Here is a 15,111-nt window from a genome sequence, read left to right as displayed (position 1 = left end):
TCAGTTCCTAAACACAATGTTCCGAATATGACTTGACTGAGAGCAAACATTCTGTAATATTAATTTACAATAAATTACTTCTGCAGCCAGCCCTGCTGTAAAACTCATTCACCAAGATAGCCACGGAAAGCAAGTCATGAAAGAGACAAAAAATAAATTTAACTGGGGAGAATATTAACACAAAGCTGTTGATTAATTTAAAAATTATTTTCAAGACATATAGATGTAAAGGAACAGCTGAAAATATCAAAGCTGGTTACATAAGGTGAGCAGAATATTTGATTTAAACATGGGAGGTGGAAAAATTTCAAAACATTTATCCTAAGTCATCAATAAAGCCCTGGCAATTATAATTGTGGATTAACATGCTATGGAAAACTGATCCTAATAAAAATGAAATTCAAATAAGGGAAAAATCATAGCATTTTTCAAAGACTGCAAATATGTAAGGTATTAGTTGGTTACTCTCCAATTAGCATTTGTCTTACTGAACCATGTCTTATATTCCCGAACTTAGCATGATTTACCAGCTATCTTAAGTTACACGCTCCAAGTAACTTTCCAATATTCTAAAGTTCACAGAGATGCCACACCCCTTAGGTTGCTTTTATCTCCATATGACAGCTATTCTATTCATCATGAATTCCAAGATTTTCACAACAACTCAACAGAACTTCAGTGAATATCAGACAAGTCTTCTGTCCTTTCCAGCAAAGATTTCTGCCTGTTGTATTTACTTTACTTATAACACATTAAGGAAGTGACTAGTGAAGGTATACACATCCTTATGGGCACCCACCTCGCCCCCTCCAATCATCCCAGTCCTCAACTTGACCCAAAATTTGTTCTCAGAGGCAGTTAAACCCGAGAAAAGGGTAAAAGATGACTCATAGAACTTCTAATTCATTAGAAAGAATGCACTCAAAATCATAATCCTCTCTTAGGAGATTACTGACCTTCTAAACGTTTGCCAATTTGCAACCGGACTAAGAGGCATTTATTTCAGGTATACACAGCAGCAGAATAACACAGTGACAAATCAGGGAAAAAGGACTTTGTGCCTTCTTGAGTTGTTGGCCTTTTTTTTTTTTTTTAACCATAACATTTTTCTTAAACCTTCATCTGGCCTTCCACTTGTGGCTCCTCAATGAGATTATTGACCAATATAATCAGCACTACATTCTGTAGCTCACTTTCCCTGAAATTTACGGCTGTGCCCCCAGGGCAGCTGATCTGTGCTGTTATTGACTGCATTTGCACCGGCACACCATTGCAGAAAAAGAAATAACAAGCACTGAATTGCCCTGAATGAAATGCAAGCTGTCATCCATTAATATCAAACACCCATTTCACTGGGTCCTCACTAACTTCCAAATACATGACTCAGTGTATTTAACACCAGTGTAAAAACAGAACTGGAAACAGCTAGAATTGGTTCGGCTATTTGAGGGGCTTTGTTTTGTATGTTACAATTCCCTGAGGTCTCAGCAAAATGGAGATCAAGCAATGTATCTAAGATCAAAAAAAAGAGAAGATACTGCTTTTAGGGCATCCTAGGAAAAGTGACTGATAACAGAAGCAGAATAGGGAAAGGCTTTGGAGAAGCTAAGAAAGTCATACAGCTTCTAAGGAGAGGGAGAAAAATGAGTTCCACAGGCAAATAATGTGATAAAGAGGAAATGGAAATGCTTGAGTGGAAGCAGGTCAGGTAGCACACACAAAAAAAAACCCAAACAAAACAAACAAACAAAAAAGAATGAGTTATTATTTCAACTTTTTTTTTTTTTTTTTTTTTTTTTTTAATGAAAATAACTACTCAAATGCCAGAAAACATGAAAAATATTTTCTGCTTCTCGGGATAGGGGGAAATCAGAACCATAGTACCAAAATATCATAAAGCCTACAAGGTAACTGAAAAGCAGCTTTGCTCATTGACAGTTCATCTTGAAAAGAATAGAAAAAAAATCAGGTATTCAAGAGCATCTCATTAATAACTGGTACCTTGCAAACCAGTCTTGGAATTATGCAGACAATATAATGTTTACACTGGAAGAATGATGCACAGACATTTATTCCCTGGGCTGCCACATATTTTCTATAACACTCTACACATGCAAGCACTTTCAATGAGCTTCACAGCAACAGGTGTTAAGGAATGAGGATTATTCAGCCAACTTTGTAGTCTGGGGGTTATCAGGTTCTCTCATTTCACAAATATTATTTGAGTAAAGATTCTATTAAATTAGAACTCTTCAGATAGTAGAAAGTTCCCTAAAAAAGAGAACTTTACTTTCAGAAAGCAATTTTGACCGAGGTTGCTTAAAACTCTCTGTTAAACTTAGTGGTTGATAGCAGCTCAGGCAAGTGGATTCAGTCTCCAAGAATAAGAGGAAAAAAACATTCTACCCATAACATTTTTTTCAAGTTAGCAAATACAGCAAAAAAACAGCAATTGGATCATTTAGTCTACTTCCTCTGAGTTAAAGACAGAGTCCTCAGAGAAAGTTTCAGACATTGCATGTTATTTACCCTAGTGCTGACCCAGAAAGCCATGGAGATATTGGCTAGAGCTACTACAGCAATCTCCAAAATTTAGTAGAACCTAAAACAAAAGGGTTTTTGTTAAGATATAACGAAGACACTAGGGACAAGCATTGCTTCAGGAGAAAGAAAAATCTGCAAAAAAGTTTAAACGAAGCTGTGGGTAGGAAAACAAATCAACAGAGAAACAAAACCCCTCAAACCACAAACATTTAAAAAAAGATTTCCTAAGAAAATGAATAACAGAAGAGCAAGAGACTGGTCAGTTGTATTAGAGAAGAGAAAACGAGAAACAACGAAGAAAAGAATAATCAGAGTTTGTTAATGCAGTGAGAACAGACTTTAAAGACAACCTCATTATTTCTCCAAAACTCGACAAATATTTTGGTCATTACCAAAACACAGTTAATTATGGTTATGGAATGAAAAGCAGAATAAGTGATATAAAGAGGGTATAGAAATGGAAAACTTGAGGTAGTAAGTAATCATGCTTTCATAAAGTTCTTGAAAAAAATATGGAATAGGGTAGTACTGGCAAAAGAACACAGGCGCGTAAGGAAACTGTTTATTGGACAACACTGGAGACTGGGAAACATAGGGTTAAAAGATAAACAAATTAACAACCAGAAAAAAAGGGTTCTGGTTCAAACCTTAAAATTAGTGGGAACCAGGGAAAGAATTTATTTTAAGAAAGCTCTTAAGAAATTCGGAAAAGTCAGACATTACATCCTTTACGAATCCAGTCAATTAGATTGATCCAGTCTCAAACCCCTTATTTCTAAAAGATCTCCCTATTGCTACAGAAATATTCTGGAAAAAAAGAAAAGAACCAGTAAGAAAACAAAGCCCCTGAGAAAGCAGTCAGAACAGTGAATTTGTGCCAGAAAATGAAGAAACAGCTTGTACCAGAAACTGTTTCTAAACATATAGTGCTGTAGTGGAAGGGCTGACAGCCACTGTCATAAGTTGTTTTATGCCAAACAGTAGCCTAATCTAGCCTCATCTTTAAAAAAATAAAAAAACCAGAATCAATAAAGGAAGACAATCAATTCCTTGCCAGACTTGACTCTAACTTCTGCAGTTCATATTGTCACTGACAACTCCATGGGTTATTTCAGTTCCTGCTTTTCACTGCATTATTGCTTGATACAAAACCAAAAAACAGCGGAGCAACTCCAGCACATCAGAACGTATCTTTGTTGCAATGACTTAGACTGGTCCAAGCTGATGCCTTATAAAATGTTCCTGCTCAGCTCCAGAATTCTTCCAGAAAAACTAGACCTGCCTTTTGGAAGAATACATGCTCTTGTTGGAAAAGCCTAGCACAGAGCTGATGCTGCCAATGACCTTAAACAACATCTACGATCTTAAGCAACAAGAAATCATGGCAAACATCAGCAACCAACCTACACCACTTGATCCTTTTTCCTGCACAGTGGTAACAGCAGCCGTCTCTTTCTTCCCTGGTGTCCCAGTTTTCTCTTTCCTGACTTCCCTGAAGTAAAGTACAACCTTACCTGGCCTCCATATCTACCTCACACTGTCAAAGCATAGCAGAATTGTGATGGAACATATATCATTTCTCTTCAGAAAAAATAAAAAAGAGCAGCAAAAGAGCTTTGTGTGCAGGGAAGAGTCCAGGGCTCCCCAGGATGCAGGAAGATGCATCAATTAGAGCTATGATGAGCAACCAGAGTCCACAGGAAAAGAGGGAACAAGGAACGGCTGCTTCCTGTTCCTCTAGCTGACCAGTCTTCAGCTGAAAATCTCCTTTCTCCAGAAACAAAACATTTGGCCAAAAACCTTTAAAACCTGTTCATACCATAAGGACTGAACTGAAAAAAGACAAATGTTCTCTTGAAGCCATCACCACCTGTCACCATCACCAACATTTAGCTAGACACTGAACCATCAGAGTTTTGTGAATGTAAGCAAGTCCTCCTCTATTTGATTTCTTTGCTTGCAAAATCTACCCAAACTTGGTCTTCCACAGGGCTGCAGTGAAGCACTTACCTGTGGGAAGCCCTTTTCCCCTCAGCCTCTCCCGAATAGCCTGGCTCCTGTCTGGCTGCAATTTCCTATCTCCATTACAAGACAGCTGATCCATCTGCAAAAAAAGGCAGTAACATAAAGTCAGAATGTTGGAAGAGCTCATATTAGTATGAAACAAGCATTGTTTTTATGGAAATGCACAATATTAGTCAGTGTCAAAACAGTTCAGTGCAGAATGGGAGTTCAAACTTTTTTATTAAAAACATCAGTGAGAATATCCCCAAGAATTATCCATATTTGAATAGTGTGTGCATTATATAACTACACATTTGGTCTACCTTTTTTCCGCTAAGAATAAATTAGCTTCACAGGGATGTAACTTAAAACATATTCCACCCCTACAGCAAACTGAAGGGACAGCAACACTCAAAAACCATCTTCCACGATTACAACGTGACTAGAACTTGCCTACTTCTGCTGAGGAGTTTTTTGTATAACAGGAAGAACTGTCTTGTACCCTCACACGACTTATTGCACATGTCAAATCACATGCACTCATTTGTGAGGAGTCTCTCCAGCCCCTCAGGCACATTCCTTTCATGTGTCAGGCTTAACTACTCCCACTAACTTTTCCCACTTAACCTTTTTTTTTTTTTTTTTTTTTTTTAAATCACTACTTCCCTAGGAAAAACTTTCACATGCACAATCATTGAAAGAAGAGTTTATTTGCTCCAACAAAACATTCTTAGTGAGATCTTTTCATATAGTGAGAGGGTAACCTGGACAACCGGAGAGAAGGAGAAAGCAAGCAGACTTCACAGTTACAATACAACTCAGTTAACATCAAACGGACTGAATCAGCCTGGGGCTCTATTGACCTGCACAAAGCATATTAACAGGGCAAATGAAAACATTCAAATGGAACCTCTCAGCTGTGCTTCAGACACCACCAAATGACCAGTTACAAGAGATGAGACCCCTTGAGCCTTTGATAAGGCACATCAAGATTAGAGGCGTGCCAATCTTGGAATAGTAAGTTGAACTCCACCTCTGAAAAAACCAAAATGTATACATTTTTCTTGTTAACTTCAAAAATTCCAGCACACATACAGAGCGCTGAACTTTAAAACCAGCAGGGCTGGCTGGCTAAGGTGCACAAAACGGACAGCACAGCTATGCTGTCATTGCTCTGTCAGCTCTTGGTTCTGTTCAGCTGGGTTTTTTCCTTGTTTTCTTGCAAAGCCAATGCAGTGGCACGTTCAGAATTATAAAGGTTACTGGCAGAGGAAATGAGCAAAGCTTCAGCCCTGGATGACTGCTAGTCCCAGCCCTTCATTAACAACATAGGAGACAGGAGATGGGAGCATGCTTGCTGGATTCAGCTCTCCACTGGATTTCAGTACAAGCATTTGGGAGCACTGCTACTGCCTTTGGCAGGCTGCTTTAGATCAGTCTGCCACAGCAAACCCAGACTCCCTGAAAGCCTGCTGACAAGAACAAGAGGAGGGAGAGCAGAAAACTTGCAAAGCTGAAATGGCCATCAACCATTTGCAGAATAATGACTCACTTTCCAGAGTGGCTGTTTCTATAGCTTGTGGCCTGATTTAAAATTTGGATCTTTTATTTTAACAATGCCACTGATGAAGGCCCTTAGCCCCTCATTTCACTGGACCACAGACTAGCTCCAGTTGGCAGCTACACAAGACTTCAGACGCTACAGTGCGGAGCACTGGACTGACAGACATACCTCACAGACTAGATAATGCTTTGTAGAGCTCAGGCTCAGCACTATTTCTGGAGGCCTGGCATAATTAACTGCTGTCAAATATTAGACAAATGCAGGGACCTCTCGCTTTCTGCAAGCATTTCCAAACCAGATACATGAAGAAACTACCTAACAATTAGATACTAACTTTTTATTTAAAAAAAAAAAAAAAAAAAAAAAAAAAAAAAAAAAAAAAAAAAAAGGAAGCATCAGGAAATTAAACATATTTCATGCAATTTCAGTGCTGTCTCTCTAGACACCAATTTTTACATGAACCTGCTGGAGCAAGTCCAGAGAAAGGACACCAAGTTGACTAGGGGGTGGAACACCTTTCCTATGAGGAAAAGCTGAGAGAACTGGGGTTGTTGAGGCTAGAGAAGAAAAGGTTTAGGGGTGACCTAATTGTGACTTGCCAGTACCTGAAGGGCACTTACAAGAAAGATGGAAAGGAACTATTTACAAGAGCCCGTAGTGACAGGACCAAGGAAAACGGCTTCAAACTGAGAGTAGATCTAGGCTAGCTATTAGGAAGAAGTCCTTTACTGTGAGGCTGGTGAGGCACTGGCACAGGTTTTTCAGAGAAGTTGTGGATGTCCTTTCCCTGGAAGTGTTCAAGGCCAGGCTGGATGGAGCTCTGAACAATCTGGTCTTGTGAAAGGTATCCCTGGCCATAGAAGGGAGGCTGGATCTGGCTTTAAGGTCCCCCTTAAGCCAAACAATCCTATGAATCTATGAGAATTTATGGTCTCCCTTTATTTATTTAAAACTGCTTAACCATTCCGAAGTTATGCTATAATGGTGATGAGAGAAGTTGCCCATCAGGAATAGTAACTTTGCAAGATGAGTTCATGTAATTTCTTTCACTTCTACAAACAGTTTGGTCATTATTAGACAATAAAATCCTCCACAATTTTCATATTCAAGAGCTGAGCAGAAGTGCAAGAGAACTGGCAGGCTGCCTAAACAGTCCTTTCTGTTAATAAGCAACTCTCCAAAAGTCAAGCATAACTTCAAGTTAAAGTAAACTCACAGCAATCATTTCTGAAGCATTTCAAGTAGCAACAAGTCTAAGGCTTGCCCTACAGCTCATCACCTTGTTCTCCTGTTTCTTCCTACTTTTTTTTCAATGAAGACAGTTCATGAAATGACCCCCTCAGAAACTCGTGAATGCACGTTCCAGGAGGAACGGTCAAGTGCACAAACTGCTACATGGGGAGAGAAGCTGTTCTCTCCTTTCAACACTCACCCCCATCAAAATTGCAACGCACCAAAACAAGAGGAAGAATGACTGCAGGGTGACTCGGAATTAGCACTTTTGCTCTCTTCCTGCTCACCTCTGTTATTTCCTCAAACGCTGACACAGACTTACCCCAGACAGGCTTCCCAGAACCAGTCTGACCAACTGCTTCACGTATGAGAAAGAAGGGGCACAGTTGCTGTTCCTTATGTGGGCACTGCAGGCGTCCAGAACAGTCCGTACAGACACGCGGGCATAAATGACATCTTCACACATGCCCAGGAGAATGCTGTTGAGATGGTCTCCGAGCTTGATGGGCTAGTGAGTGACAAACAAAAAAAGGGGAGACAGGAGAATCAGTTTCAACAGTGACTTGGGGAACGCTCAGAAACAAAAGACACTCAACAGCGTACAGTAACTATTCATGGGATTTACTGCCTACATTATCTGAGTTTGAAAGTTTGAGAAGTTACCATCTAGGAGGTGAAAAAATAGTGGCTGTAGAACAGGAAAGAGGTATTCAGCCTCTGGATTCAACTCCCACTCTACTCTGCCTGACCTCTAAGGTCAGGACACCAATGACTTTCTCAAACATTTGATGAATAAGTGAAAATAAAGTAAAAGAAAAGGTTCAGAGGAAGTTTTAATTAATTTTGAACAAAATTTTTAACATTCTGCCACTCACAAGTATAAAATTCGAACCTCATCACAATAATTTTGTACAACCCTCTGTGCTCCTTTTCTGCAATTCCTCACCTCAACAATATTTTGCAACAGTTGTGTTAGCATTCCCAAATTCCAGCGATACCACCAAACAGTATCAACAAAAAAGCAAGGAATAAAACAACCAAGCCACTGTCTGCTTCAAGACTTGCTGACTGCAAGACAACACCCATAGAGTCTTAAAAAAAAAAAATAAATCTAGATGCGTCTCTGCTCTCCCCATCCAGTGAATGCAGCACACTGTACATGGAATATCCCTCCCCAGGGTATGCAGCAGGCAGTGATAACACTTGCTCTCAGGTGCCGCAGGCACTTGGGACCTGAACTTTCTGATCTGCAACTCTCCCAAAGTGGGTGGTTACCCACAAAGCACAAGCTTTTTGCATCACAGAGTGCTTCAAACAATTGCAATCTTTCAATCTTCCCTGAGTGAGCACTCTTAAGGTGAACCATAAAAAGGCACTCTAGACCACCCTGATTTAATTAATATAGGCTTTTCCCATCTATCTGTTTATCACTTCTAACTAATCATAGAAATCATGCATGTGAATAAGATATGAATCTCATGTTCAGCCACACTCCTAGCAGAGCAGCAGCTCATTAATGAACAGAGGCAGACAAATACAGAAAAAAAGGGGGGGAAAAAAGGGAAAATCTGCACATGTAAATTAACACACAAAAGTAATGCCACACACAAGACTGTCCTTTTCCAATATTAACCCAACAGGACCGAGGATCCACAACACAACATCCCAAAGGCAAATTCCTTCCAGGCATACCTCACCACACTGTCCTTGGGGAAATTTTATTAGCAGGCAGAGCATGTCTTCCCACTAGATTACTGAGAAACCATTGCTACACTCTTAACACCAAAGGAACAAGGAAAGCAGTGACTAAAATTCATGCCTACATTCCTCTCAACACCCACCTACTTGAAGTCACTCTCCTACTATTGTTGAATACTGCTCCTTTCATCTGCTACAAGACAAGAGAGCAAAGAGAAAAGCCCTAGTACCTAAGAAAACTAGGGATTTTGGGACAGGCACAGTAGGCATTATGAACAGGTACCCCTAAATAGTCAGAACTTCTAAGTTTTCTACCTCACTTAGCTGCATTCAGGCAGCTACTTCCAAATAAGTAGAACTGAGATCCCAACTACCACTCTGTGATAGAAAATATCAGGAACTGAACGCCTAAAATGTTGAAGTCTTTCAAAATTTTCTTCCTTGGTTTTATATATAACATCAACTAGTAGAAACAAACCTAAATCTGAACGACAAATTGCTTCTCCCGTAGCTGCAAGTCCATCATTAAATGCTTACTTACTCTTATTTTCACTCTTCTAGATAGTTACTTCTAAAAGCTTCATTGGGGGCAGGGAAGGAGCATAGAGGAAGATAAAAAATTACATTTATCTTCAGTCAGTTTTGGCAGGACAGTCTAAGAGGTCTGCTGGGTGTGTGAAATAACCACACTGAGCAATAACACTCAGCTCTAAGCAGTCTGCAACTGTGGCTGCATTGACTGACAAGTCTATAGCAGGAGTCTACTCCCTGTTCCAAACAATTCATACCCTTTCTTGCCCATTGTGAAAGGTAAGTATCTATATGTGCCAAATCCAGACTCATAGAAGCTATGGCAGCACGGAGAACAAGTCACTTTATTATGTGTAAAACAACCATGTTACTTCAATATTTATTTTTATGTAAGCCTAAACCAAAACAAATTATTTTCTCCTTTGTCAGCAGCTTAAACTGCTGTCTTTCAGCCTGTGACACTACAGAATAGACTGGCCCAGATGTATCTTCATGGAAACTAACAGAAATGTGTTATCAGCACCTTCTCCCTGCGAAACAACACCACACTTCACAAGAAAAAGCTCCAAAAGAAAGCTATGGGAAAGGAAACTTCTGTACTGTGCAGTGACTGGAACAGGCTGCCCAGAGAAGCTGTGGAGTCTCCCTCACTGAACCATCTGGATGCACTCCTGTGCCATGTGCTCAGGGATGGCCATACTTGGGCAGGGAGGCTGGACCCACTGTGGTCCTTTCACACCTGACCCATTCTGTAAAATGCTGGGAAAGGCATCTTACTCCTCAGTGTCTCAGTATGACACCCTGCCACGCAAACTCAAATGCAGAGTCGGTCAAATGATGTCAAATCTGAAGCTGCAATATTAAACAAAAACAAATCTAAACTTACCTGACTTTGAGGAACTTCGTGGTCAGCTCCCCAAAAGAGTGCCATACCAAGAGAATAAATATGGACCTGCCATAAGACACAAGATATCTGTCAAGTCATTGAACAAGACTGGAAATGCAAAGCAGACTTTTGAAGGAGAGCAACTAACTTAACGTAATTTTGCTTAGAAATACACTTCTGGTATTTAAGCTCAGCTGTCTTTCAAATCCTACCTCTCCTTTACATGAGGTTCAGAGAAGCAAACCCTAGTGCTACAAAACATAGGGCATCTAACCAGTGCCTTGTCTTCTCTGATCAATTTTAGGCTTCCATCTCACACTGAAGGCGGAAACTCATGTAATCCACACAATCAGCCTAGTGTGGGATAAAGACTGCATGGTTGTGTCCAAGGGTCCTTAAAACTTGTGTCTGAAGGCAAGGCAGACCTTAGCATGGCCCAAAGCAGGGGGCTATCCTAATGAGATCATGAAGATTGGGATCAAAGGGAAAAGAAGAAATGAACAAAAGAATATAAACATTTAAAGCAGTACCATAATCTATAACTGGTATTTTAAGGCACAATTTAACCATTACATCAACCATTACACATATTGATTAATGATTAATATATCTTCAACATATTACACCCATCAGGTGTAATAAAGGGAATAAAACCTTTAGAATTAAGAGCACAAGCACATGCTGTCTGTAGGTGAGACTGTCAAAACAAAACAGGTAAGTGTAGAAAGAAATAAAGTTTTTCTGGACTCTAAGTAATATACACTAGTGATGGCTCTTTAGACCATGTTATTAGTAATATTTATGATACTTAAAACAACAAATTTATTGAATAATTCTGAAGACAATGAACAACAGTTACAAAGACAGCAATAAATTAAAAGCTCACATAAGTCAGCCTCTTCATCAACTAAAAGCAAAACATCTTACTTAAATTCTAGATACACAAATTGACAAAAATCTGAACAAACTAGGACAGTAGTCAGAAAAACACATCAAGGGTTCTAAGTTAATACCACTGTCCCATCCAATCAGAAACAATTTTTTTCAAATACGGAGAAAATTGCTCTCTGATTTATTATCCATTACTCTTTCAACGGAAAAGCTACAAAGTCTTCCTTGCATATCAAGATATGCCACAGCTACACAGAAAAATGTGAATATGCTTTCATGCCAATAATGAATGCAAAAAAAAAAATCTTTTCAGAAAAAAACAACAAAAAACAACAACAATCAAGAAAAAGCCCCAACCAAACAAAATACAGAATTTCCCCAACTCTTTCAGTCGCCCAATAAAGCAAGCACAGCAATCAGGAAGACTATTGTAAAATCAGTTAATTCTCATTAGACACGGTCATAGTCCCAAGTCTGTCAGTGTTCAAGAAAAATGTGGACAACAGTCAGATACATTTCTGGGTTACTCTCCTTGGAATCCGGAGAAGGACTTGATGATCCCTCAGGATCCCTTTCAGTTCAGGGTATTCCATCATTCCGTGATTCTGAGTTTCAACATACCCAAAGATATCTCCAAAAACGAAATGCGCAATCAGATCTCTAAACTAAAACTTGCTACTCTACTAACCTATCTGAAAAGAGCTTTCAAAATAAAAGAATTTTTTTCCAAAATTCTAATTAATTTTCATACTATGAAACTTGAAATATGTTCCACAAGATATAAATCCAATATGAAATTAATTTCCTAAATCAACCTCCATTCTAATTTTGAATTGTTTTTTACTCTATTTCCAATAAGCTTGCAGACCTCAGACATATTTTGGATTCAAATTGACTGTGTGTCTTGGAATCAAAGGGGTATTCATTCACTAACTGTAATTTTTTTAGTATTTCTCCTTGAATACACTGTTAATTTATATTAGCAAGTACAATCATAACTAAAAAGACAAAGGCATCCCTGTCACTGTCTGACCCAAGACCTTAAAAAACAAGGTGGTTTTCTGCCTTCAGGAGCTTTTAGTAGAACAATCAAAAAGAAAAACGATTTCCAGTAAATGAATTCAGTGAACTACAGCCAGCTGTGACAAGAAAAAAAAAAAGTTTAGATGTATCAGAAGTTACAACAGTCAGCAAAGCAAGCTCTGATTCTGTGATCTAAGAAACATGAAGTCAGCATATTCCTTACAAAGAACCAATGAACCACCTGATACAGAGTTTAACAGGAATGCAAAGGGAAGCAGTCAAAAAAAGAGGGATGCACATATAAGATATTTAACAGCCCTACTAACTTCAATGAATAAAGTCATAAAAAGACACCAGTTTTTGTAAAAAGCTATGTTTCAGGGAGCTTTCTTCTTCCACATAAGCAAGTAAGTGGATCACCTTCCATCTAGCAAGCAAGGTCATGCTGACACCAGGAGAGAAATTCACACAGCCCTAATCAGTGAGGATTAATCAGCGCTGTGCATGTTCAGAGTGCCAGCATTTGGTCATTGCCTATTGATATGCTCCGTGCTGGCCTTTACAGGCCACAGAGGCCCCTCTGAGTGCTCCCTTTCTAAAGATTAAGAAACATCACAGCATGGCTTTCCATAGAAACAGTCCTCCATTTATTTCAAAAAGTAAGAAAAATAGCATATTGAATAATGGCACAGTACAAAGAATGCTTTCTAACAAAGGTCACAAACTTGTCACTTCAGAACTATTTTTTCCGCCACTTTTAAAGGCTGGTTTTGTATATGAACTTCGGAGTTGGCATTAGAGGTAACGTTACTGTATTCAAAAGTGTTGTCCCCCTTGAAAGCAAATAAACAATTCCAATAGTATGACTACATGATTTGGCAGCTGCATCCTACATAACTGAACCTGAGACTTCATAGATGTCAGTGTTATTTTTACTTCTCTATTAAAATTTTCAGCCTGGGTTTCTAATTGTTTATAGTTCTGCCATAGACAAAACTGTAAACATACTTTATTATATCATTAGTTTTGAGAACACAGAGGGTAAGGAGGATGTCTAAAGGGCTTGGGAGTAGCTGTGGATTTTTGGTAGGTGTTCAGTGATATAGCCCTGAAGAAAACTGACTGTATACAAAAAGCTGCTAGAAGAAAACATTCAACACAAAAACACATGTTTTAATAGTCCTTGGGCACACAACAGCAATGGATGCCAATACCACTTTCTTCTGGAGTAAGAGCTGTTCTTCCTGGAGGAACGCTGCCAAATGTCATAATTGTTCCCAGATTACAACACTGGCTGTGGCTAGCTTCCCTCTAAGGATTATTGATTCAGGGAAGCCAAGGAGATAGAAATAGCTCAGCTTCCCTTTTACTCCCACCATTAAATATCTTTGACTAAGCCAAGGGAATGGTTTTCTGGGGAAAGTGTTACCATTCGCAACAAATTCTTGTCAAGAATACAGCTGAGAAGATAATCACTTTGACTGTACCTCTCAGTGACCTGGAGGAGATCACATACACAAATCTTACCTGCCTCAACATTTACCCTTGTGAAAGAGTTAAAAAGGAGAAGTGGAAATTCTGTACAGCCATTGCCCAAGTATACACGTGGCCAGGGCTTGTAGAGACTCCTCCTATAATCACTGTTCCACTTTAACCAGCAAAAACAAAGTAGGAGGATCCCTTTCCCCCACGCCACAAAAGAAATTAAATGAATCACAAACCATGGGGAGACAAAAAGGACAGTTTAAAGGTATTTTGTGAAGGGATCAGTAGTAAAACACCAGAGATGTCAGTCAGGGAAGAGGCACTGTACCTTTTCAACATCCGACAGGGATGACAGCGAGTGGTTCTGCAGAACCTCGGGTGCTGTGAACGCTCGCAGGTCTTGTTGGGACACATTTTCATCAGTAAATGACACGCTGCCAGATGGAAGCAACAGGAGAGACCATGGAGAAATGATGAATCCCAGAGCAGCAGGATCAGCTGTGATTGAAGAGGGGAAAGAACAAAACAAAACAAAACAAAAACCACCGTGAAAATGAAGCAATGTTGTTTGATGCCCTTGCTGGATGTTAGTTTATTATCAGCCTACATACTATTAGTGGAATAGATTCATGCTTCCTTTTCCACCTGTGGTGTTTCATAACCACAACAACAACCTCAATTTTAATCTCACTGGGGAGTAACACCTATCTGGTATTATTCATAGCAGCAAGCTCAGGAAGAGCCTGTGCTTAAGTTATTTCATTTATGTTACAGTTGTCATATAAAAGGTTCTCATTCTGCAGTGCAGTTGTCATTAAGGCTAATTCCTACAACAGGAATGGAGTTTGCTCCCACCCTAACACAGCACTACTGCAGCAGCAATGTTTGGAAGAAAGTAGACAAAGTTAGTGGGGAAGGAAAATACTCATTAAAGTGGCTAACAGAAGGGGACAAAACAGAAGAGTTTTGGGGCACAGCACTCCTTTTAAGTCTAAGGTGAAAAAAATATTACAAATAACAGAAAATTTCAAAATAAGCACTGAAATTGCAGAAAGTAACCAAGATATGCAATTTACTAGCTAGGTTTTTGATATCTGATAATACTGCTGTCAAACTAATTTAAAAAAAAAAAAACAAAAAAAAGACCATTTCCTTAAGTCAAATTATTTTTTCTACACCTCAAAGGTGAATCAACTCCGTTTCACTGAAGGAGGCATGAGGTTTAACTAAGAAAAAGTTAACTTGTTTTTCA

The 15,111-nt window shown here is 39.2% G+C and overlaps 1 protein-coding gene across 1 annotated transcript in view; it reads right to left on the bottom strand.

Moving 5' to 3' along the window:
* The window catches only part of PTPN13 (protein tyrosine phosphatase non-receptor type 13), a 111,061-nt gene that overhangs the window by 63,894 nt on the left and 32,056 nt on the right, over nucleotides 1–15,111 (bottom strand). The window contains exons 3-6 of the mRNA XM_040063863.2: nucleotides 14,188–14,357; nucleotides 10,461–10,526; nucleotides 7,668–7,853; nucleotides 4,555–4,648 (exon numbers count right to left, since the gene is read on the bottom strand). Coding sequence (XP_039919797.1) covers nucleotides 4,555–4,648; nucleotides 7,668–7,853; nucleotides 10,461–10,526; nucleotides 14,188–14,357 — 516 coding nt within the window. The remainder of the gene's footprint in view (nucleotides 1–4,554; nucleotides 4,649–7,667; nucleotides 7,854–10,460; nucleotides 10,527–14,187; nucleotides 14,358–15,111) is intronic.

Source organism: Hirundo rustica, chromosome 5 (genome assembly GCF_015227805.2).
Source record: "Hirundo rustica isolate bHirRus1 chromosome 5, bHirRus1.pri.v3, whole genome shotgun sequence".
In the NCBI taxonomy this organism is placed as follows: domain Eukaryota; kingdom Metazoa; phylum Chordata; class Aves; order Passeriformes; family Hirundinidae; genus Hirundo; species Hirundo rustica.
The sequence above is the reverse complement of the archived record's forward strand: the minus strand, read 5'-3'. Positions and strand labels throughout refer to the sequence as shown.